This window comes from Nelumbo lutea, chromosome 2 (genome assembly GCF_056320005.1).
Source record: "Nelumbo lutea isolate HS-2025 chromosome 2, American lotus-T2T, whole genome shotgun sequence".
Lineage (NCBI taxonomy): Eukaryota > Viridiplantae > Streptophyta > Magnoliopsida > Proteales > Nelumbonaceae > Nelumbo > Nelumbo lutea.
Genome location: NC_142685.1, coordinates 29,785,989 through 29,812,008, shown reverse-complemented (window position 1 = coordinate 29,812,008; position 26,020 = coordinate 29,785,989). Strand labels below are relative to the sequence as shown.

General features: G+C 38.7%; 2 protein-coding genes and 2 long non-coding RNA genes across 5 annotated transcripts; 2 read left to right on the top strand and 2 right to left on the bottom strand.

The window, feature by feature from the left end:
* Positions 1 to 5,020: 5,020 nt before the first annotated feature.
* Positions 5,021 to 5,914, bottom strand: LOC148869539 (uncharacterized). The gene is made up of 2 exons (XR_016107208.1): positions 5,666 to 5,914; positions 5,021 to 5,527 (listed from the first exon to the last, which is right to left on the bottom strand). It is a non-coding gene; the product is annotated as an uncharacterized LOC148869539 (long non-coding RNA).
* Positions 5,821 to 14,418, top strand: LOC148869538 (Major facilitator superfamily protein). Of its 2 annotated transcripts, none has more exons than XM_088969619.1 (4): positions 5,821 to 5,957; positions 6,853 to 6,974; positions 12,126 to 13,036; positions 13,468 to 14,418. In XM_088969619.1, exons 2-4 carry the CDS (start codon positions 6,855 to 6,857, stop codon positions 13,952 to 13,954), a joined length of 1,518 nt encoding a protein of 505 aa, XP_088825745.1. In that variant the 5' UTR covers positions 5,821 to 5,957; positions 6,853 to 6,854; the 3' UTR covers positions 13,955 to 14,418. The 2 variants fall into 2 exon arrangements, with proteins under 2 accessions (XP_088825745.1, XP_088825744.1); XM_088969618.1 differs by having other exon boundaries at positions 5,932 to 6,751.
* An 872-nt stretch (positions 14,419 to 15,290) lies between these two features.
* Positions 15,291 to 16,265, bottom strand: LOC148869537 (uncharacterized). The gene has a single exon (XM_088969620.1). The coding sequence runs from the start codon at positions 16,173 to 16,175 to the stop codon at positions 15,585 to 15,587; it is 591 nt and encodes a 196-aa protein (XP_088825746.1). The 5' UTR covers positions 16,176 to 16,265; the 3' UTR covers positions 15,291 to 15,584.
* Positions 16,266 to 21,385: 5,120 nt separating this feature from the next.
* Positions 21,386 to 22,938, top strand: LOC148869536 (uncharacterized). Its single transcript, XR_016107950.1, has 2 exons — positions 21,386 to 22,295; positions 22,389 to 22,938. It is a non-coding gene; the product is annotated as an uncharacterized LOC148869536 (long non-coding RNA).
* The last annotated feature ends 3,082 nt before the right edge of the window (positions 22,939 to 26,020 follow it).

The following is a 26,020-nucleotide window of genomic DNA, read 5'->3' as shown; positions in this document are numbered from 1 at the left end:
AAAAAGATTTATATTTAACTATTTAATGTTTTTTAAATTCCCAAATTATCCTTTTCTTAATTTTTAAATCTCCAAACTAAAAACACTAGAAATCCCATATGAAAGGGAAGAACTCCATATAAATAGAATCAAAGCAAATGAGGAGGATCTGTAAACCATTATCTTTAGGTCCGTAGAAGACCTTATTGTAATTTTTAGAGAAAAATAAATTGAGACCATGAAGGGTTGCAAGGATTTTGACAATTATTCAAGGCAAAGAGTGAAGCTTTCCCTACATTTGATCTTCGAGCATGACTAGCTATGAGATATTGGAATTATTGGATTGGATTGATAATTTAAGAGAAAATAAATTTTTTAAGGGAAAAGGGTTTTTTAAGAGAAAAGGGCAATGCAAAGAAAATTAAGAAAGACTTGATGGGTATTTTGGTAATTTAGCATATTCTGTCATCTCACTTAATGGTTAAAGGGGTATTTGTCGCACAATGAAAGCTTAGTGGGTCTTTGTAAGGAGCATGGTTTTAAATATCAACACCCAGCGTATCGGCCAGTGTCGATGCTTTATTTATTTTTTATTTATTTATTTTTTCAAAACTGGTTTAGAGGGGCTGGTTAAAATCCCGACTACCCTCTGAACCATGGCCTGAACTGATACAACCCCTATAAGGGTGTATCGGGAGGCTCCCAATACTATCTGTCGATACGAAACAATACTTTGAATCTTGCTAAGGAATTCTTTGTCACCAACCCATAGTACAAGGGGTCTTTCTAATTTACCCATTAAAATAATTTGAGAGATTTTATGAGGTTGGGAGAAAGGTTAAATTAGAATTAGGACTGCGGTTCAGAACCTCGAATTGGGCCTGAGCTGATTTAACCGAACCTGACCTGGCCTGACATGCACTGGGTTAATGGGTTAGTAACGATAGGAACGCATGCACGGGCCCACTATGGGAGTCTGCCTTCCACAGATTTGAATGTACACGTCATTAAGGGAGGAATGCTGAGTGATCAACTGAACTAGGGGCGATTGGCAATTTTAAATGTTTAAGCAGTGAAAGAAAAAGAAAATAGGGTTAAAGTACCCTGCAACCCAATGCAGAATTATGAATGACAGTCCTCATAATCTATTAATAGCCCCTTATAAACCGGATATTGCCTGTCAATTCAGGGTCAGGATTCATCTCCCTTGTACAATAAAACTATAAAATCCTGACCCGAATTGACCCGAATTGACCAGTTATACCTTTGATCCAAGAAAGCCTAACTATCACGGCACAGAGCAATGTCATGGACCATCCGCGCTGCAAAGGCAAAGTCTGATCCCCATTCCCTATAAATAATGAGTTACATCCTTACAGCTCAATCAGTGCAGCTCAATCAAGCCCCACTAAACGGGCTCATAAATACTAGGTTCTTATTGTTACAACTGTATTGTTGGTTGAAAAAGTTAATAAATTTAGTAAATCTTCTCGAGATATATAGGCTGGAAATGCCAAACCACATGATTCGTGTGTCTCTTCTTTTGTTTTAAAAGCTGACCCGAAAGTTGATTCGTTTTTGTTTCGGGGTCGCAGGTTAGATGTGCAAAGTGTGTGTAACGTGCATTTACAAAGTATAATTATATTTTATACGATTTATGTGTGTTATTTTATATTTAATTTTTAATTTTTATTTATAAAAAATGTCAAAATTTGTGATTTGAGGCCGAAAAAGGATTATTTTATGAAAAATAATGGGAGATGATGCCTTCGTCAACTTGGAACACATGGATATCAAAAAATTGTCCAAAATAAAAAGAAAAAAGATCACCCCAATTGGGCATCTAAGTAGGGGTGTCAACGGTATTCAAAAATTCAATTTTAAATTTGAGATTTGACATAATCGAATTGAATTAGGATAATTCAAATATCTAATCAGTCGAATTTGGATATGACCTAATTTGATTCGATTAATATCTGAATTCGATCGATTATTTAACTCTTATATATAATATATAAAATATTTAAATATTTTATATAATAATCCATCAGATATCAAATAAAAATCGAATATCAAATTTTTTAATTAGACTCCGCATACTGCCTGATTAGACTCATTTACACCTCTACATCCGAGCACAAAATTATAGTCTCATGAAATTTGCACTTGAGTGTGCAACCCATGACCTGTTGACTAGGTTGAATTGGTCATGGTTCAACAACCTGGTCGGACAATTTTTTACCAAAAGACAAGTTTTATGAGAACCAGACCCATGATCATGACTGGGTGATGTTTCAACGGTGGATTGAAACACTGCTTTATATATATATTCGCATTTAAACCTTTGTTATTATTGATTCTTTTTCATAATGCATCCACTTTTATGCTGAAAACCCTTTCACTTTATTCTTGATTCTTATTCGTAATACAAAGAAAACAATGTTTTGATTGTGAAAAGGGTGAAAATACTCAAATCTTTTGTTTGAAAAATTTTAGAAACCAATATAACCACGGGAAAACAAAGAGAAATTTAAAATGCTCAGTTTGAAAAGAATACAAATACACATACAAAATAATATAAAATACATAAATTTACCCATGAAAAATTCTTGGCTAACATCCTTCGATAACGAAATCTCTATCTATCAAATTTCAGCTGTCCACATCAATCTCCTCATACTACACGATTCTTTTAGAATTTTGTAGTTTTTTTAATTTTTAAAAATTAAAAAATAAATATATATGAAACATTTTAAGATGAGAGAAAATATACCATACTGGTTTGGTCACATGTATAGACAGAACCCGGAATAAGAGGTGATGTTGCAAGTTGAAGAGATTAGAAGGGCCAGCATAGATAAAAAAGGGCATGGGTCAACTTTTTTTCTTGTTTTTTTTGGATGAATTACGAAGAACCTCTTTGTACTATGGGGTCAGTGACAAAGACCCCCTCTATACTTTGTTTTGAAATAAATACCCCTTTTGTACTATGACCGTGAAACAAAGACTCCCTTCTATTAGTTTTTTGTTCAAAAAAATAGTTACAATATTTTTTAAGCTCTATATTATCCTCTGACAAAAAAACACTGTTCATCTTCCCCGACCTCATACCCTAACCGTAGCGGCACTAATCTCATTTACCTCAGATTTTTTCAATTTTCTCTCTCCCAGATTTTTTCAAATCCAAAATACTATATTCATGATACACTAACAGATCTGGAGGATAAAAATCCGGAGTGCACTAGCGTAAATCCTACAAGGATCGCATTCTATAACAGTATCAAAGCTGCATCTTCTTCATAAATGATAAATCAATGCACCTTCTTCATAAATGATATATCCCATTTAACTAAGCTGCTAGTATGTTGTAGGAGGGAGGTTTGGAGACGTTAATCCTATGGGGATCGCGTTCTATAATGGTTTCATAGACAATCTCCTACTAAGAGGTGAATCAGAGACTTGGAATTTAATTCTCACCAAATCTGCTCTGATAGACCTCAAGACTAGAATTCCAACAGTATGATAGACAATCTCCTAAGACTCCTGTGTTCCTCTTATTGTCTGTAACAAATTTAGGCTAGTGTCGTCAGGGATCGAACCATTTGTGACCTTGTATCATCACGACCTGCCACAAGAACTGGAGGACAGATATGGGGGATGGCTGAACCCTCTAATACAGTAAGCCCATGAACATTTGTTTCTCTAATTATCTGAATCTCGTTTAGATTTTATGAATTATAAAACACAAATTTCTGGGGAAGTTTGTGCTTGTGTCTCACTGTCACAAATCTTGTGATGAAATCGTGAAGAGAGCTTGACTGGAAATAGAAAATGGGATTTTGATTTTGTTGGTGCTTACTGTTGCAGGGAAAATTTTGTGTATTTTGCGGAAATCTATTTTAGGAGCTTTGGGGATCGGGTGAAGTTGTGGAGTAGGTTGGATGAGCCCAACCCATATGCTGTTTATGTGTATCTCAGGGGAGTTTATCCACCAGGCCATTGTTTGAGATTGAACTTGTGACTGTACTTTACAATATGGTGTTCTCGCCGTTAATTTGTACCGGATTCTTATCCTCCAGATCTAAATCATGAACAGTGCACTCTGGATTTGAAAAAATCTGGGAGAGAAGAATTTGAAAAATCTAAGGTAGATGAGATTAGTGCCGCTACTGTTAGTGTATGAGGTGGGGGAATATAAACAGTATTTTTTGTACGAAGGTAATATGAGAATTAAAAAATATTGTAACCATATTTTTGGACAAAAAGCTAATGGAAGGGGGTCATTATCTCACGGTCATAGTATAAAAAAGTATTTATTGCAAAACAAAGTACAGAGAGGGTTTTTATCATACACCCCATAGTAAAGGGAGTCTTTCTAATTTACCTTTTATTTTTATTTTTTGTGAGATGGATCAAATTAAATACAAATGATTAAATAATAATTAATAAATATGGGCCACATGATAATAAACAGAATTGAATTGCTAAATATAGGATTCGTATAACCAATCCATATAAACGGTATAAAGCTTAGATGATGGAATTAAGCATTCATAATTCAATAATGGATAGAATGGTCAGAATTTATATAACCGGCACCATATAAATTATATAAGGCTTGAACGATGAAGATGTAATCTATTTCTTGTATTGAAATTTAGATCCACCCAACATCAAATATTGTGGTTAAGAGAATAAAACTGTTGACAGTTCTTTCGCATCTGAATTTGTTGTTGACACGGCCCAAAACAATTCAATAAACAAATATCCTGAACGGACCTGAAGAAACGATGGAAAGAGATTTTTTTTTGGTCGGTGATGAAAAGAAATTTATTGACCGAGTGATTCCAAATTTCCAATGCGAGAGGAACCCTAAAAAAGTGGTATATGTTATTAGAGACAGGATGTCTGATGTTCATATGGGCTTAATGTCAACATCCATTAAATCAAGGCTCGCCGACCAAATAATACAACTTCGACTCGGGTATTACTTTCAGGTTCCGCTTGTTTGTCTTTTATTTTAGGGAAAATTCTCGATCGATGAGTGATAATTTGTTGATTTTTAGGTTTTTTTTTTATCAAATAATAATAATAATAATAATAATAATTTGATTCTGAACTACAATTCAAAACCTGCAGTGATAGTTGTGGGATTTGATACTGCATCAACGCTGGAACAAACCAGCTAACGTATTAATGAGTCAGCCCTCTCCTGGAATCAGAGAGAGATGATTTCACCCCCAACTCGTTTGTTACAGCACCCACACCTGTTCTTCACCTTCATCGACCCCTCCGCTCTGGTTGCCGTCGAAATCAAATCCGCCGAATATGACGACAAAGTGGAGTATCCCAAAACAGAGTAATTAACGGAAGATGAAGGACTCGATTGGTGTGGGGTTAAGAGATTTCTCGACAGCAGTTTTAGCAGAGGCGGTTGTGCTTCCTTAGCGCATAGCCGGTGACTTTCCGTAGCCTGGCATCTCTCCTGGGAACCCATTTCTCCGGTCTCTCACTCCTGGATCCTTCTCTTTCGGTGGTTTTCGTTTTCCTCAAAGCAATGAAAGAAAGCAGATAACGATATCAGCGAATCACGTTTCGGGAAATTCCTGAGTTATAACCAATCTTTCGATGCAAAACACAAATAGAATCATCAATTATCACTTCTACAAAGAAAATAGATAATTACCTTTTTCTAAATCAGATGCCGCTGCAGTCCGTCCGAGATTGAAATCGGATGAGCAAAGTCCCTCTGTTGCTGCCCAACAGAAATCGGATGTCGCTGCAATCCGGCCGTCGAAAATTGGATGAGTGAAGTTCCTTTGTTGCCGCACAACAGAAATCGGATGCCGCTGCAGTCTGGCTGTCGAAAAGACGAGATGTCGATTTCTGTAATGGACCCATCGGTTCCCGGGGCAGCGAGGACGACATATTACCCGATGAAACGGTGGTGAACATAACCATATAAATTAAAGAAAAAGGTAAAATTAATTATTAAAAGGTAATTTGGGTAGAATCTTTTTTCAAATTGATTAATAGAAAGCTAACGGAAGGGTCTTTGTCTAACAGCCAAACTTTGGAGGTTTTGTGGCAAATTAAATTTTAAGGGTATTTGTCACTAATCCTATAATACGGAGGGTTCGTAAACGATCTCAAATCTTAGTCTCTTCTGTTTCAAAAAATTAATAACTATTTAGAAGAATCTTAATTTAGGATGTTTAAATAATTAATAAAAAAATTAGATTAATATTTTTAAAGCATTTTTTAATTCTTCAAATATTATTTAACAGTTAATTAATTAACTAATTAACGGCAAATACAAAATTATTACATTTTAAAAATTTAAATATTAAATTTTTACATTTCAGATACTGAATAATCGTATTTTAAAATTTAAGACCAAATTATCATTCGAGCCAAAACACAGAGTACTGATCGAAAATTTTCAAGGATGGTAATCGAATTTAAATAGAACCGATCCGAATCCAGCCATTTAGAGCCCTGTATTAGTTAATTAATTAATTACTACGATGGAAGCACTCTTTGTTTAGTTCATATGAACCTGCACCCTACAACGTCCCAAACCACATCTCTGCTGTGTATTTAGAACATCTCTCGATGATAGACCACAATGGAAAGATGTTTTTAATACACGGTGGGAATATGCTGTAGAACGCTGTCGGGCGCAGATGTGAACTCCTCTTTACTGGCTCCACCGTGTCAGTAATAGGCATGACAGAAGGCGTGAAACCAAAAAGCAAAGGCGTGGAGGAAGGTAATGACTTTAGCTTGGAGTTTAGGTGTTAAAAAGAAGTGGAAAGAGAGGAAAGGACAGCGAGGGCTCTGAAGCTGATTGGTAAGTTCTCTCTTCTTCAGGAATGGTGGTTTTGAAAGCTGGGAGTAGACCTCCATGGATCGGTCTCGGAGCTGCTGTCTGGGTTCAGGTAGCAGCTGGGCTTGCTGTAAGCCAAACTGTTCAGTCTTTGCCTTTCTGGTTGGTGAGTTCATTTAATTTTCTTTTTCTTTTCTTTCAACATTTTTTCTTTCTTCTCAAGTATCATTTGAATTTGGTTGGATGGAGGTAATTTTGTTAATGAGTTTTTTTTTTTCTTTTTTTTTTAATAATTCAGATTTTGATGACTGGGTTTGGCGGACTGATTGTTAATTCAGTTTTGGTTGAGTTTCTGCCTAATGGGTTCAGTTGTTTATAGAGTAATTTTGTTAATGAGTTTTTTTTTTTCTTTTTTTTAATAATTCAGATTTTGATGACTGGGTTTGGCGGACTGATTGTTAATTCAGTTTTGGTTGAGTTTCTGCCTAATGGGTTCAGTTGTTTATAGAGTAATTTTGTTAATGAGTTTTTTTTTTTCTTTTTTTTTTTAATAATTCAGATTTTGATGGGTTTGGCGGACTGATTGTTAATTCAGTTTTGGTTGAGTTTCTGCCTAATGGGTTCAGTTGTTTATAGAGTAATTTGTGGCGGATTTTGTGTGATCGAAAGTTGAAACCTTTTGCATGTTATTGAGATCTTACAGGTTTTCTGCAAATTAGATCCTCATTTTAGAATCTTCTTAAACAACTTTTTGCCGTTTGCAATTTCCATTAGTAGTTTCTGTATATACTATATACTTGGGCTGCTAGTGGAACCATGCGGGAGATACTTCTCTTCTCAGAGCAAGCTTTTGTAAATCAGTAGAAACCCCTGCGGTAGCATGGAAGTGACTTTTTCTTTTTGTTCCTGGTTAGCAAACCTTATATAGATTTCCCTTGAATGCCCTCAACAATAAAATACAGCAAGAACGAAACAAGTGAATGTTGCCCTCTAAGTCTCTAACTGATCCATAAGGCCGTAATTCAAATTGAATGATCACTTAAGCTTCTTATGCTGTGAAGAGAGGAGCCATTGATACTTGGGTGAGCGATACAATTGGAGATTTTAGTTTTAATGAAGGTCGCTAATATGTTTCACATATCACACTTCCCTTATGATTCTATGCCTTAATTTTCCTCAATCTGTGCTTGTGTTTTGGTTCACTAAATAAATAACAGCAATAGCAGAACATGCATATCTGATATGTTGAAGTAACATCAAGATTGTAGCACATAGTTTTGACTCTTTTGATTGCAGTTAGGAGTACAATTCGATTTACTCGTTCATTTCTCATTCTTCCAACTGTGAGTCTTGTCTAATTTCCAGACTGATGCATATTGATCATGGATGTAACTTTGGGTTGGGCCAACGTGAACCTAACCCAACCCAACCAGAAAAAATAGGCGTAGTTAGGTTGTGTTGCATTTGGTGAAATGAGAATGGGTTTGCAGGGATAAAAATAGGGGTGGCCACGAGTTGAGCTTCTCACGAGCTATTCGAGCTCGGCTCGGCTCGGTTTAAACCGAGCTTCGAGCCAAGCTTAAGCCCGATATATAGGCTCGTTTGCTAATCGAGCCAAGCTCGAGCCTAGTGAAGTTCGGCTCATAAAGCTCGTGAGCCTAATCGTACACACATGCATACATACATACATACATACATACATACATACATATACATATAAATATTTATATATAATAAATCATTTTGATCAAAATATAATAAATATTTATATTTTTTATGTATAATATTAAATAATTTCTATAAGTCTTAATTTTTGTATGTAAAATAAAAAATTTATATGTATAATTTTTATTTTTTAGAAAAGCTTGGCTTGCAGTCAAGCTTGAGCCAAGCCGAGCTTGTACTTGTGAGCTTTTGAACTGATCCGAGCTTGAGCTCAAGTCTCTAGCTCGAATCGAGCTTGAGCCTAACACTATTTCTGCTATCCGAGCTCGAATAACCCAGTATTCGGCTCAAATCCACCCCTAGCTAAAAAGGAGGGAGAGTTGGGAATTACAAGAGTGAAGTTGTTTAATAAGGAACTTCTAGGGAAATGATTATGGAGGCTTGGGATTGAAAGGGATGCTCTGTGGAGAAGGCTAGTGACTTGTAAGTATGGTGTGGTGGGGTTTGTTTGGGATACTAAGGAAGTTAACTCTTCTGTGGAGAAGGCTAGTGACCTGGATTGCTTTTCTAATTTGCTTTGCCTCCTCAGTTAGGTCTGCTTAGATCCCTCTGAATTGGATAAATGGGTCTGGTTTCCTCAGCCCAAAGGAACTTTGTCTTGTGCCTCTTTTTTTAAGTCTCTATGTCAGTCTTCGTCTCAGCAGGTTTTCCCTATTAAGGAGGTTTGGTGCAAGCCTATTCCCCCAAAGATTATGGCTTTCTGTTGGGAAGTGTTTTTTTGGGAAAATAAACACTTTGGACAGCCTATAGAAAGGAAGACCTTACCTGTGTTATTTACCTAATTGGTGTATTGTGGGTCTCATGGTGAGGATTGCTACCACGTGCTAATCTCTTGCTCTTTTACTGTAGAGTTGTGGGATTGGCTTTTTTTCGTTGTTTGGGTATAGGTGGAATATGCTAGCAAATGCAAGCATGCTCTTTAATCCTTCTACTTTGCCTGGCTTAACAAAAGAGGAAAGGTTATGTCGAGATGTGCTAGAGCAGCACTGATTTTGGGAAGAGAGGAATGCAGGAACATTCCAAGAGAATGAGAGAAGCTTCCAAGACTTAAACGAGTGTGTTCTGAATGGGGTAATACACTGGTTGAAGACGATGGGTTTATTTAACCAATTCTCCTTCAATGATATTTGGGGGAATTGGCCAGCAGTAGCAAGGTGTTCTCTTACAAAGATTAGGGTGGCAGCTATCTGGGCACCTCCTACATAAGGTTTTTTGAAGCTGAATTTCGATGGGAGCAGTCAAGGCAACCCAGGTCCCTATGGTATGGGAGGAGTTGCAAGGAATGAGATGGGAGAGATTATACTTTACTACTTGGGTCCGTTGGGAGTTGGAGACTCAACCAGGGCTGAATTATTAACAGCCATTCAAGGAGTGGAGTTTTCATCTGTTTTAGGTGTGGAAAGGTTGGTGATTGAAGGGGATTCCAAGGTGGTATTGGGCTGGTTGAAGGATCCTAGTACTGCAGTGTGGTACTACAAGAATGAAGTCAAAAAGTTCAAGTGGATAACACATAATATGTATGTAAGAATACAATGGGTGGGGAGATCAGCAAATGCACTAGCTGATTGCCTAGCCAAGCAAGGGGCAGATGGGGAACATTTATTCTGGGCTCAGATGTAACTTGGTTATTATTATTTCTGCTTTGTACTTTGTTAGGAGAGGTCACAGCTTGTGCCTCTCCAAGGGATGCTTGTATTAGACTGATTCTATGAATTAATAAATTTATCTTTATTCATAAAAAAGGAATAATGAGTTTTCAATCAGCATTTCTTGGTTTTGTTTCTTTCGAAGTGGGGGATGGCTCAACCATAAAACTCTAAGAGGATGATTGGGCGGGGATTGGAAAATTTTGTGATATTTGCCCACATTTGTATAGGTTAAGTAGAAGGAACACCTCTATTGCAGAAAACTTTGAAGTAATTCAAGGAAGAGTGGTGTGGTGCCTAAAATTCAGAAGACCCCTTTTGGATTGGGAGGTTGGAGAGTGGGGATCTGCTTTCAAAACTACAATCAATAGAGGTGCAAAATGGATAGGAGGGATGCAAGATGACGTTTTTTTTTTTTTCAGTTAAATCTTTTTAGAAGGGTATACTAAGGAATCAAGTGAAGAGACCTGAAGTGAAAGGAGTATGGGGAAACCCTATTCCACCAAGAGTGGAAGTATTTGCTTGGCTAGTGGCATTGGACAGTATCTTAACATTGGATCACATCCAAAGCAAGGGCATCCAATTGATGGGAAGATGTTACTTGTGTGAAGCTGCAGGGGAGAATGTGTTACATCTATGCTTTGGTTGTCCATTCTCAAAATTAATTGGTGGATTTTTCTTTGGGCTTTTCAAAATTAAAATAGTGGAACCAAGGACTCCTGGAGATATTTTGCTCGCTAGCCTACAATGAGAGAAAATATTAAGGCAAAGAATATTTATAGAGTTAAATTGTGGCAATTCCTCATCACCCTAGCTGGTGTACTCATCTTTTTTTATCAATAAAATTTTTGCTTTTTATTTACTACAAAAAATTATGTTGAAAAAAAATTATAAGAAAACAACTGGAGGATAAGAGCACCTCATCACTTAATGGTCTCAAGATGGATTCTCCTTGGGCTTGGAAGGTAATTGATAGGTGGTGGTTGGATGGATGCCTCATAGTCTGATGGACTATAGATGTTTAGAACTTTAGATATGTTATTAAGGAGGCTGAGACATTAGCTTCTAGGCTGAATTGCTCATTCGGTTGGGTCCCCTATATCAGTTAATGGACTTGCAATTGTTGGGTGGAGAGGGGTTTGAGAGAGCTAAGTTGCATTTGGATTTTGGAGGGCTCTTGACCCAAACAGCAATAATTTTTGTATTCTTTTCTATGTGATCTTGATGCTATAATGCGTTGGCTATGTATCATGTACTTTGTTTCCTTCATTCCTTCATTTGTACTTCTGAACAATGAGAGTTTTCATTCTTTTTCTGCATAGAATTCGTTTAATAATCTTTTCTGACAAAAGACTGGACTCAAGAAATGTTTATCAAAGGCTAGATCAAAGAATATCCTTGCAAGTCAAGATGTGTTACTGTAATCAATAGGCATTCATTATTATGTATGTTATAAATCCATATATTTTATGCCTAACTTGCATTGCTCAAGTATTTAATCTACTTAATATTCGAATGTAATCACTGGTTGTAGCATGAATAAGTTATCCTTTGATAATAAGCTTTAGTGATTGAAGCTATTACATGGATCAAGGACATCTTCTCCTAGCAAGTTATTTTGTGCAATTAGAGCTCAGATCTCCTAAAAGCAAAAACCATGTGAATACTCTGAGAGCACGACATCCATCTGAACGTTGGGAATATCTCATATACCTGTATGTTTAATCTACTTAACATTCGAATGTAGTCACTGATTGTAGTATGGATAAGTTCCCGAGGTGTGGCTGGATGCCAGTCTCACACAGTGATTGCACAGTTTTTGCTTTCAGGAAATCCCAAATTGTGCAATTATCCTCCCTCTTATATGGTCTTAGAATGCCTAAAATCCAAGCTTCATGCATTTGGGTTTTGTCCTCACAGTTTAGTTCTTTTTTATGATATGACAGTTATGGATTGCACTTTGTATTGCCACTAATAGCAGCGCATGGTTGGGTACTGGCGTGCTTGTAACCAACATGAGAAACTTCCCTCTTAGTAGAGGAACTGTTGCAGGTATTCTCAAAGGTTATGTGGGACTCAGTGCTGCAGTATACACAGAAATCTACAGTGCAGTGCTTCAGAACTCTGCTTCAAAGCTCTTGCTGTTCCTTACACTTGGTCTTCCAGTAATTTGCTTGGCAATGCTGTATTTTGTTAGACCTTGTACTCCAGCTTCTGGTGAAGACTCTGCTGAACATGGCCATTTTCTTTTCACTCAAGTTGCTAGCATTGTTCTTGGCATCTATCTTCTTATAACCACAGTGTTGGTTGATGTGCTTTCTCTAAGTGCTCCCATTTCCTATACATTTGTTGTTGTAATGGTTCTGCTTCTTATGGCACCACTTGCAATCCCTGTAAAGATGACATTGTTCCGAGCTAATCCCAAGAAAGCTGTATTACATAGCCATGCAGTTGGTTCCTCAGATTCTCTGTTTCCAGGAGAAGATGGTTCAGACAAAATTGAGCCATTGCTAACTCCGTCTTCATCAACAACAAATGTTGGAAGTTTCCTAGAAAGCGATGATGCTTCAGACATTGACATACTTCTGGCTGAAGGGGAAGGGGCTGTCAAGAAGAAGAGGCGACCCAAGAGAGGGGAGGATTTCAAATTCCGAGAAGCTATTATAAAGGCAGACTTTTGGCTTCTCTTCTTGGTTTACTTTCTTGGAGTTGGGTCTGGTGTAACTGTTCTAAATAACTTGGCACAAATTGGGACTGCACTAGGCGTCAATGATACAACAATTCTGTTGTCTCTCTTCAGCTTTTGCAATTTTGTGGGTCGTCTTGGTGGTGGTGCTGTTTCTGAGCATTTTGTTAGGTCAGTACTATTTCTCCTTGTACTGTTTCTGAGCATTTTTTTTCATGTTGCTTTACTACTTGCCCCCACCCCACCCTTACGAGGAAATAGCATAAAATGCAACTATGCACTAAAGGAAGTATTTGCTCATTGTGCTGGTGGAATATAGCCCAAAAAGCCATCTTGACTGGACAGTCTCTCATCTATGAGCCTGTAAGCTTTGTGAAATAGAATCAATTGATTGGATGGTTAGGGTGTTAAATAGTTCTGATATTTGTGCTATGCACCAATACAAAGTCATTCTATATAGGACACTCCATGTTATTGAAGCCATAAACCATTTGGTACATTTTACAGAGGTAGAGCCCCCAAAGTTCCAGTCTGCACTTGTATTTCCTTGTGATATCTTATGGTCTTCAGATTTATATGGCATTGGATATTGCTTGTTACAGGTCAAAGATGATCCCTCGAACAGTATGGATGACATGCACGCAAGTAGTGATGATTGTGACATATCTTCTTTTTGCTTCAGCTCTTAATGGTACCCTCTATGCTGGGACTGCATTACTTGGGATCTGCTATGGGGTTCAGTTCTCTATCATGGTGCCAACTGCTTCTGAGCTTTTTGGGTTGAAACACTTTGGTATTATTTACAATTTCATGTTGCTAGGCAATCCTCTTGGTGCATTCCTCTTCTCGGCCTTGCTTGCAGGTTATGTATATGACAAAGAGGTTGCAAAGCAGCACGGTTTGAATCTGCTAGGCTCTAGTGCCTCTTGCCTTGGTCCTAATTGCTTCAGGTTAACCTTCCTGGTTCTAGCTGGTGTTTGTGGTCTAGGCTCTATACTGAGCATAATCCTGACTATGAGAATAAAACCTGTTTATCAAATGCTTTATTCTGGAGGTTCATTCCGGATCCCTCAAAATTCAAACCATTGAGATCATCTTAATGAAGGGCTAGGAGTTCGCTATCTCTTTGGAATATTAATATTGGGGCAATACCGTAGAACCACTGAGGGGGCACCTTTCAGCTTAGCTTCTTCAGTTACAGCCCTAAATTTCAAGTCATTCTAGCTGTTTCAAAATTTCAAATCATTGATATTATCTGTCTTTCCTGTTCATTTTATAAGGTTCAACATGATGGAATGGTGGAGCTCCAGTTTTCCCTGAAAAAGTGTTCCTGTTAGTTTCTGGATTAATAATCAAGGGACTATTTTTTTGTTGTAGTTAGATGTATCTACCATGTTTCAAGTGTAGAAAGTCATGTTTCCAACTTCTTGTAAATGTTATATATGGAGATAAATTTTGAGATAGATCGATTAAAATATGTTATTATTGTTGAGGTGAACATAGAAAATTACAAACATATAATCCCAAGCTTGTTGCCTACTGAAGGCATTACAGCCGTTGCTTCAGCTGTTATTTTCATTCCTGCATTCTCCCTTTACTCCCTAAGCATCAGTCACTGGCCCATGCCATGTCTCAATCTGGACTTTGTATATCGTGTGGGGAAAGCCAAGCTTCGGATTTACCCATTTTATTGGGTTTCAGGGTGAGTTTGGGAGCATCTCATCACTCAGCTGAAATTACCATTGCACATTTCAAGTGCATGAATGTTACACTGGATGCCGAAAGACCTGCCTGGATATTATTTGGAAGCCCCAATTCATTTATCAACTAGGAAATTAAATAAGGAATACAAACCGGCGGAGAGATGAACCTAGAATAATCAGAAGGGAAGCTAGCAACCTATTTCTCAAGAAGACGAGATGCTTCTTTGTGGCTCTTGGGGCGTATGAAACCGAGAATCCATGGGTCTATTGTAATGAACTGCAATTGTTGATCAGATACCTGATGTGCCAAAGATGGTCCACAGGTTCCCCATGCAGAAAGCGAACTAATAAAACACCCCCTTCAATGACTGCAATCAGTATGCCGCATTCGATGCTCAGAATGATTTTTTATTTAGACAAAGTGGCTTCAATTTCAATTGCTCTGTGTCTGTTGACTGATAGAGTGCTCTTCTGATCTCCAGTGATCACGCAATACCCGACTGATTCATGGATGAATCACAGAGAAAAACCTGGTTTCCTTGGATTACTCGGTCAGGGACTATCCCTTCAAGTCCTTGAAATTTTAATATAGAAAATCACTATTAATGGAGTCTGAATTTACTGGTTAGACTGATGACGTCTCTCAAGTAAATTCATTTAGAGAGCTCTGGGCCTCAAAACCGACCACCACCATCACCAATTTTTTTAAAGCTGGATTGATCTTTGTTAGTAAAGTAGTACATGTCTTATTAATAATTTCAATTGCAAACCAAAATTTTGGTCTTGCTGCCAATTTCATGAAAAAAGTAAAAGAAACTTTAGTGGACACTCATGACATACGCACACGGACCCTTGGCGGTGCTCAAGTGGGTCTTTAGCTTTACTAGACCCATCATATAAGGATTAAAAAAAAAAAAAAAGCAAGAAGTCTTACACACAAGCCAAAAATCTTCTGGTGGTAGAACCAAAAAACCATCTCTCACCATTTGAACAGAGGAGGGCAAAGGAGGAGAACTTCATGTGGGCTTCAAATCCTGAAACATTGTATCCCACCTGATCTGGACTGCTGTCGACCAGTAACCGTCATCACCTATCTTCTCCTCATTGCCTAGATTGTGAACAGGAGGAGCCTTTGCCCCTTTATCAATGGGAGGACCTGCTGCATCTTTTGAATTTCCATTTGTGAGCATCAAAGGTGCTGGCTTGAGCGACATCAACCTTCCTTGCTTGAGCGTCATCGTCCTCTTATTCCTCTTCAACATGGCTCCCTTCCACCTCTTACCATAAGCAGACTGTGGCACTACAACTAGTGCAGACTCTTCGCGATGAGCCCAAGTTCGAATGTAATTGGAAAGACGCCTCTTGGTTTTCTTGATTGCTGCTAGAAACCTTGACACAAGATGCGGGCTTCCTCCCTTCTCCTTCTTAGCAAGCTTGAGTATCTCTAGCCTATGCTTGGCGATGGAGATGCCCATGCTCTGCAAAAACTCGTGGTTGAAGTAAGTTATATCCTCCTCTTCGAGCTCATTGTGAGCAAAAGCAAGGCCATACTCGTACACAAGCGAAGGCTCGAGGCCAGTTTTGGATAACCAAGCAAACCAATCCATGGCTGTGATATGGGTATCTGTGTAAGATGAGCCAAGATATATAAAGCAGAAGGGAAGGTGAAGACTAATGAAAGGTAGTCTGTAAGTTGTTGGGTGGTTGAGACTAGAATGAGTGATAGTAAAAAGTTGTTGCATGGGACCCTCGTACGTGATCACACTCTCAGGAGTAAGGTCTAAGGGTTTCTTTTGAAAAGATGGGCATCAATCACGGCCTGGAAAAAAAAAGAATGGAATGGGAGCCACCACTTTCTAGAGGACCGTGTATAGTGGAAGGGGTTAGAAAAAACAATCTAAATTTCAAACTCTCAATCACTTTCTGGAAGAATTCCTTTTGATTTGGTTGGTCTAAAGCAAACTTGTGATCCAAAATTCACAAGGCTCCATGTGAAATTTTAGAGTTGTTTGATCTACCCCTTCAGTGCATACCTTCCATTGATGAAATGCTTTCTGAATTCTGATGGAATGATTCTGAGATATTTTCAGACCATGGCCCTCTCAACTGATAACATGATTCAGGAAACTTACAGTGGATTATAATTATGAAGTAATCATAGTCACATCAAGTATATGGGTGCTTGGGCGACAACCAACTCTGAACCTACCTTGACCTGAAAATAATTTGGGCTAGGGGAGCCATGAGACATGTATTTATGTTTGTTAGGGTTTGTACATGAGTCTTGATTATAGTAATGGCTTAGGCTACCATCATTATCCAACTTTTGGTTTAATATGTATTTACTGATAGATGACCCCAATACCTATAAAATTAATGTTAGTTTAGGGCATTATTTTAATATATCAAGATTTGGTACCATGTGATTGCCCAGGTAGCATCAGACAGTGCTACTAGCTTCCCATCTTTTGGATTTTATGAGGTTGACCTCACCTTATCAGAGCCTTTGATTCTCCATCTAACGGCTGTTGAGCTTGGTCAACATTCTAATACAAAAGTAATACTGTCTATGAATATAACTCAATATGAATATGGATGTAGTAAGCAAACATATGAGAGTCTATAGTCTGACAATTCATATTTTGACTTGGCCCTTCATTGTTTGGTGGGTTTAGATCAACTGCATGTAGTAAGTTTCTTTTAGCATTATTATAGTATTATATGTTTGTGAGAGTTCTTTAGCAGTCACGCTCACTGACTTCATCTGTTAGTGCAATTGATGTTTATCAGTGAAATGATGGGAACACTGCAAGTCTAACTAAACGAGAAAGCATTACTGCATTAGAGCTTCCCAAGTGATGATTTGATGGATAGTGAATGAATCCATGCTAATGGAAGGAGCAGGGATAGGAAAAATCAACAGTAGAATGTTGGGTATAAAGAAATCCAATTCAGTAGTAATCTACAACCACCTAGATTTGTCTCTTCTTTCGTCTCATGCACTGATTTCTTCTGAAATAAATTACAGAGCTCAAATGGGTCTTTGTCTGGTCCTCACTGAGGCCTTGTGGGTCACATGGAAGGGTTGGGACCGATTCCTTGTTTGCTCCCGTGACTTCTTCCCCTCCATCTCCTCTGGACTAAAATCCAAACTAATTGAGAATGACCCGGTTGATTTTTAGGGGTCTCAAATCCCTTTGGTTTCCGGTTACTAGATCTACTACATCCTTGTCAAAAATTCGACCCATTAAAAAATTCAGTCTATTTGGGCATGTGAATCAGTGAATGGGTGCCCTAAAGATATTTATGCCCATACCGGGATATATAGAAACATATGGACTTATTTAGACAAAACAGACATTCTTTTGAGATTTAATATATCTAATCAACATCAACAAGGACCTGAATAAATTGATCGCTTTGTGCCTGACAAAAGGCTATTAGTCTATTGCTCAATTTATCACGGGGAGATGTTTCCAATACAAGGCGAAAATGTGTGGTGAGCTGTTGTGGGGGGCAATCTCGTGAGGGCTGATTTGAATTCGTTAATAAGCTATGTTTGGTGAAAAATTTAGACAGCCTAAATTATGCTTCAGTCTCTTGAAATAGTCTATGCCTTAGCTGAATCTTGGGCTCATCCCTAAACGGGTCCAAAACCTTTTAGCTAGACAGTCTTAATTTTGATTATGTTTTAGAGGCTGAACCTTTTTTTGCCTTTGGATTAGATGGTTTTAGATCAAGTCAACAGTTTTTATGAAATTTAGGAAAACTGAACCTAAAATCATAGTCAAGTGATGGTTCCAATGGTTAAACTATTGAAAAAACTTGTATTTAGATTTTATATTGCATTGCAATATTTATATAATGACACAACAGTATGATATTTGAAATTTGTATATTCAAGGGAGCATTGGTGATATGTATGGTTTGTTTTTGAAAACAAAAACTACCACATTAGCAAAAATATTATGAATTTGCTGATTTAGCAGTTGCTTTTGTTTAAAATAGCTAGCTGAAACCTCCTCTGACCATTGTTGAAACTTCCTCAGAATTCGGTAATTGCAATCACTTCTCCTGAACTTTTTGACACAGTTGCAAGTAGACTCCTATTAGAATTCTCTAATAAAAGGCACGAAAATGTCCAAAATATCCATGCAATTACTATTTATGCTAGTTTATACATAAAAAAAAAAAACAATACAAGCTTTATAAACAACAACAAAAAAAAAAAGAATTTAAAGTTGTAGCTTTACCTTTAAGTCATTGATATGAAAAGTAAAGTTGGAGAATAAATCTATTTCAGAAAAAGAGATTGTAAGGGTATGGGCTAAGCCATTCATATGAAGAGAAAAATTAGAAAATAAACATTTTGGTCTAAAGTAACTGTATGGGTATTTTGAACATTTTCATGCCTCTAACATGGGTAAATTTCTTAAACTACCTTATGATTTAGCTAATTGACTTAGTATACCCTTACTGTTTGAAAATTGACTAATGCTAGCCCTACAATAAATCTATTTAAAAAAAAAAGAGATTAGAAGGGTTTGGATTGGCCATTCATATGAAGAGAAAAATTAGAAAATAAACATTTTGGTCTAAAGTAAATATATGGGTATTTTGAATATTTTTATGCCTCTAACAAGGGTAAATTTCTTAAACTGCACTTATGATTTAACTAATTGACTAAGTATACCTTTACTGTTTGAAAATTGACTAATACTTCCCTTACGCTTAACGTTCTGTCGTAAACCATTCAAATGTCCATTATGTGACTGCTATAATTTTCAAAAGTACCTGAAGAGGGCAGATTTGGCCCTCCAGTAAAATTGTGACACGTGGCACCACGTGACAACTAGGAAAACCCAGCCAACAAACTTACGAAGTTGGTGACCCACCCGGGCACCTGTCTGGCCGGCCTGGTGCGACCTGCGCGCGCCTGCGCGGCGCGCACAAACTGTACGCGGCCTAGCGCGCGGCATGCGCGAACTGTGCACAGCCTACGCGACCTGGCCGACCTGGACCAGCCTAGCGCATGGTCCAGCCAAGGCGCCAGCTTGACGACCTGATCTAGACACTGACCCGCCGACTGACACAGGCGCCAGCTTGACGACTTGATCTAGGCACTGTCCCGCCAACTGACACAGGCGCCAACCTGACGACCTGGCCTAAACACTGACCCGCCGACTGACGCAGGCACCCCTCTGACAACCCGGCCCAGGAGCCGACCTGGCCGCCTGACACAAGCGCCAACCTGACGACCTTGAGGAGTTCACCACCGTACCCCGGTTCTGACCGGATTTGACGAGTCTTACCGTTTGGAGGCTTTTCACCCACCTAACCCGTGAAGACTCCAGTATATAAAGACCTCACCCCCCAAAGGGGAAGGGGATGGAAAAGAAAGAGAAGTAACCCTGCTCTCTAGCTCTCTCATATTATCTTCAAAGCTCTCTACAATAAGAGTGCTAACTTAAGCATCGAAGAGCCCCCACCGGGAAAGTACCCCCGGGACCTCTGATTCAGTTCTCGCAGGTCCTTCAGCTCCCGCCGCCTACGAAGAGGAGGAAAAGATGCAGTTCTCGGAAGTCCCTCAGCTCCCCCCACCTACAAGGAGGAGGAAGAGATAGAGTTCTCGGAGGTCCCTCAACTCCCGCCACCTACAAGGAGGAGGAAAAGATGGAGTTCTCGGAGGTCCCTTAGCTCCCGCCACCTACAAAGAGGAGGAAAAGATGGAGTTCTCGCAGGTCCCTTAGCTCCCGCCACCTACAAAGAGGAGGAAAATATGGAGTTCTCGTAGGTCTCTCAGCTCCCGCCACCTACAAAGAGGAGGAAAAGATGAAGTTCTCGCAGGTCCTTCATCTCCCGCAGCCTACAAAGGAAAGAAGACCACCTCATGCTAAGGGCAGTCGGATTGCGCCGCACCAGGGAGCTCCAACATTCTCCAAGGCATCGGCCGCCTAGTAGGGAGTTCGCCCCCAGGCAGTTCGCCACTAGGCAGTTCGCCACCAGGCAGTTCACCACCAGGGAGTTCGCCACAAGGCAGTTCGCCACCAAGGCAGTTCACCCCCAGGCAGTTCGCCACCAGGCAGTTCACCACAAGGCAGTTTGCCCCCAAGCAGTTCACCCCCAGGCAGTTCGCCCCCAGGCAGTTCGCCACTAGGCAGTTCGCCACCAGGGAGTTCGCCCCCAAGCAGTTCGCCCCCAGGCAGTTCGCCACCAAGGCAGTTCACCCCCAGGCAGTTCACCACCAAGGCAGTTCGCCCCCAGGCAGTTCGCCACCAAGGCAGTTCGCCCCTAGGCAGTTCGCCACAAGGCAGTTCGCCCCCAAGCAGTTCGCCACCAAGGCAGTTCACCCCCAGGCAGTTCGCCACTAGGCAGTTCGCCACCAAAGCAGTTCGCCACCAGGCAGTTCACCACCAAGGCAGTTCGCCCCCAGGGAGTTCGCCACCAAGGCAGTTCGCCCCCAGGCAGTTCGCCACCAGGCAGTTTGCCACCAGGGAGTTCGCCACAAGGCAGTTTGCCCCCAGGCAGTTCGCCACCAAGGCAGTTCACCCCCAGGCAGTTCGCCACCAGGGAGTTCGCCACCAGGCAGTTTGCCACCAAAGCAGTTCGCCACCAGGGAGTTCGCCCCCAGGCAGTTCGCCACCAAGGCAGTTCGCCACCAAGTAGCTCGGCACTAAGGTACACCACCACCGGGTCGAATAATGAGGTACTTTGCCAAAAAATTTTACATCACAAAACATTGGTACGTGGCCGAAAACGGTTACATCAGTACCCAACTTACCCTTCTTATAAATTCGGCACCGGCATCTGTATCAATGTTATGCTTCGTGTCCTCTCGTGACTCTCCCTCCCCTTCCTTCATATTTGAATACTTCCGAAGGTCTCCAACCTCAATAGAAGACTTCTGTTCAATTGGTTTATCGTCTTCATGAACTTGGCCCGAATTTCCGGCCATGAACTTTCTAGCTAACAAAGTACCCTACAGGTAGGAGAGATGGAAGAGTGTCTTCGGTTTCTATTGTGACACAGGCTGGAGGACTTCATTCAGATTCTCTCTTCTGCCTCTCCTTACATTCAACATCGGTGACGTTCGGTGATTTCTCACTGTTTCCTTGGCGGTGTTTCTGCCGCCATCGCTGTATCAATAAACATCAAAACCCATCGTTAATAAAGGTTCTACAAATGGAGAGAGAGAACGGTGAAACAAAGGAGAGCAGAGGCAGGGAGCGAGAGAGAGAGAGGGGTGGTGGAACAGGTGAGAACGAAGGTAGAGAGAGAGAGAGGCAGTGGAACTGGGGAAAGCGGAGACAGGAGAGAGAGAGAGAGAGTATATATATCATTTCCGTTCACGGAGATTCATGCGGTTGTAAACTTGTAATTCGCATGAGATTTCTCTCACGATCAGCATTGAACTGAGAAATCTTTCTCTTTCTCTCTGACGAGATCAACCGGATCGAATTCAGAAGCTCCGTGAATTCAGAATTCAGAATAAGTGAATAACTGATACACCGATTTACTGGCTGTAATTCTGTTTGTCTTCATCTAGAAACAAGGGTCTTGAATGAAAGCTCCGCGGGTTCAGAATTCAGAATAAGTGAATAACTGGTGGATCGATTTATAGGCCGTGGTTCAGTTTGTTTTAATCTAGAAACAAGGGTCTTGAATGCGCCAACACAGTCTGGAGATTGACAAATTGGTTTTCTGGTGTTGAAGATTTGTTTATATCGGTTGGTAAATTTCTGAGATATCTGGTGCTCTTTTTATCCTTTTCTTTGCTCTTGCTGACATTACTAGCTGTGATTCAATTTGTTTTAATCTAGAAACAAGGGCCTTGACTGCGCCAAAGCAGTCTGGAGATTGACGATTTGGTTTTCTGGTGTTGAAGATTCGAATATATCGGTTGGTAAAATTCTGACAGGTCCTCTTTTATCCTTTTCTTCGCTCTTGCTGATATTCTCGTCTTTCAATCGACTCGTAACTCTATGGTCTGGAGATTTGTCAGTGGAAATTGTTTGTATTGAGTTGAATTGGTAATCCCAACACCGTGGGCGATGACAGGGAGAAAGATGGATTGTGCGCCAGGTCGAGAGACATAGGGGTAGCTATTGCTGCTGTGTGTAATCCCAACATCGATTGCTGTAGCCCGAACGATTGCTCCAACCGGCAAAAGAGTCCTTTGGAAAATCAACCGATTACTATAGCCGGAACTATATCCAATTTTTGAACATTGAAAGAAGAAAGATGCGTAAAATAGTCTTTTTAATCCCTTCGTTAATGGATAAACATGGTCAGGGAAGTATTAGTCAATTGTTAGAAACAGATAGCCTTACTCAATTTTCAAACAATAAGGATACACTTAATTAATTCACTAAACCATAAGAGTAGTTTAAGAAATTTACCCTTATAACAAAGGGTGTTTATTTGTAATTATGTTAGAAAGTGTAAGGAAGGTGGATGCAATTATCAAACTTCATGGAAGGTTTCAGCAACAACCAGAAACTAGAAACTTCAAGGAAGGTTTCAGCAATTTACATTTACCCTAAAATAAATAAAGTCATGCATTGGCCAAAGCCCCCTTAACTAGTTTCGACCAAAGATTAAGGTATTGATACGATACTCTCGATACAAGGCATATCATATCCGTATCCATGATCATGGATACAAGATATGATACGATTAGATACATATCTTACGAGTCATGCATATCGATACGATATGCCTTTGTATCGAGTCGTATCACATCGTATTAGTGGATACAGTCCGATACACACCGACACAGAGGTGTATCCATGTCTAGCTTGACAAAATTGTACATTGAGTACTTTTGGATTGTTTTTCATCTTTAATACAGGTTAAAAATAATGTTATGAAAACTAATATAAATAATTTAAGATTTAATTTTCCAAAAAACATTAATAAAAACTAAAAATTATAAACAAGTGATTTATATATTTTATTTTACACATGATTACATGTTAAAAACGATAACATAGTTATTATTTGAAAAAATAGTTATTATATAAAAATACTAAATAAATAAATTTTCCCAACAAAATTAATAGAAAACAGAAAATTATAATTATAAAATCTAAAACGAATAATTTAAGATTTAATTTTCCCAAAATATTTAATAAAAACTAAAAATTAAATATAATTTATTTTATCTACCTTAATGATTTATTTGTTTTATTTTACAATTATGTGTGAAATAAAAATATTATATGTTAAAAATGAAAACATATTTATTATTTAAAAATAGTTGTTATTTAAATAAAATACTAAGTTAATAAATATTTCCAAAAATTAATAAAAATTGAAAATCATAATTATAAAATTGAAAGAATGATAATTATTGTACAATGTTTGAATGTTCTAGAATCCTGGTATTGTTTATTATAATATTTCTCTTCATATAACCTATTGAAGTATGCATTTCTCATGTCTTTATATCTTATTCATAGATAATTCAGCTTTTAGTTTAATATTATTAACGTATTTATGTGATTTGTATGCATTTCACTAGCATATTCAAGTGTTTTTATATTTTTCGTTCGTATCCATGCGTTTTCAAAACATTTCCGTATTCGTATCCATATCCAACTTATCCGATACTAAACCCAATTCTGATACCTTAATTTCAACTTTTATGTGTCCGACCTTCTCCTTCCTTTTAACTCAATCTTGGTCTCCTACACTCTCAGGAATAGTATTGTGGCTGCCCACACTTTGGCTAGGTATTGTAAACCGTGATTGTTTGGTGCAACCATACAATGAATCTGGCTTATAACCCATTCAAAAGAAAAAAAAAAAAAAAGATATTATGATTATAAGATTCAGGGATTTCTTCCGCCTTCTGTGGTAGGTCAGTGCCGAGTTAAATTCATGTTAAAACATGAATTTGTCTTTCACACTTCGGGTGGGAACTACCATATTAGCTTTTGCTTATGTTTTTGTTTTTCTTATACCACCAAAAAAAAGACATGAATTGCCAACTTAATGGTGGCTTAATTGGCACGTAAACTGAGTAGTCTCAGATGAGATGTGGTTTCAAGCCCTACAAGAACTGAATTACAACTCTTATGAGGCAAAGACAAGTAATCAATAGTTCAATACAAAGAAAAAAAAAACATGACTTAAAAAGTAATATAGTGAATTTGCAATCATTTTGAATTACAGGATCCTTTCCAAGACAAATATTCTGACAACTGCTTTAGAAATTTGCTTGGAATCATTTTAAGGATAGGTTGAATTTGCCTACCCGATCCACTAAGCTTCCAAGGAAAGATTCTCCAGTCCTCTTAAGGGCCCCTTGATAAGGGTTCGGATGAGGTAAGCACGAAGTTGTAAGCACGTTAAATGAGCACTTGATAAATATTTTGATGTGCCTACTAGATCCAGTCCCCCTTATAATGGCTTAAGTGGATGAACTGAATGACTCTTTGCTTTGTTTTTAGTGAATAAGTTGCTAAATAGGTTATGAACTCCCTTAAGAACTGAATGGCATGTCAAATTGACTACCTTTTCTTTTATCCACTAAAAAGACAAAAGCGATAAGTCGTTCATTTTAATTACTTTAGCCATTTCCACGTGGCCTCTCTCACTCTCTCACATACACACGTCTACATGGATTTTTGGCCAAAATGGCAAAGGACCATATTGACAGAAACTCCATGAAGGCTTTCCCTAAGAATCATAAAAGCTGATGTGGTCAAGTTGAATTTTAGAAGTCCAAGACAAGACCTCATTGGTCCACTGCAGCCTATTCTCCAGCCAATCAGCTGAAAATTTTCCTTCACGTAAAGCGAGTCTTTCTTTTTTTTTTTTTTCTTTTTTATAGATGCCTTCATGAAGATCTTAAAGATCCTCAAAGGCTCAAACAGAGTTATATCGTTATTACCATCTTTGAATGAAGCATCAAATTGTCTTGTCAAAGGGTCTTTTGAGCCCTACGTAAGCCGAGCTTCCCATCCCAGAGGGCTTTTGGGGCAGGCTCAGGCCTTGATACCTGTTTGGATTTTTAGGCCAAGCCGGGCTCTGGCTATAGTTCTTTCCTGGTTGGATGTGCCCAGCCTGGATTAAATTTTCAGGCCCGTCCACAAAATCCTCTTGGATTTCCTATACAGACATGGTAGAGCCCATCTTGCTTGTGGAGTGAGGTATCCATGAATCACACAAACTCGTTTATTAGTACTACTCAATTTTCACTTTCATGGCCATTCCTGTTAGGCCTGATTGTCTAGGGATGCAAACGGACCGAACCGGATTCAAATTGAGACAAATGCCTATTTTTTACCCATGTAAACATTAATTTGAATCTGAATCGTTTAAAATGTTGGATATCCGAATGAGATTTAATTTCTGAAAATTTATAAAAATATAACAGTTTATATAAAGAAAAACAAAAATACAAATATTTTTTCAACTATTTTCGATCATCAATTTGAGACAAATG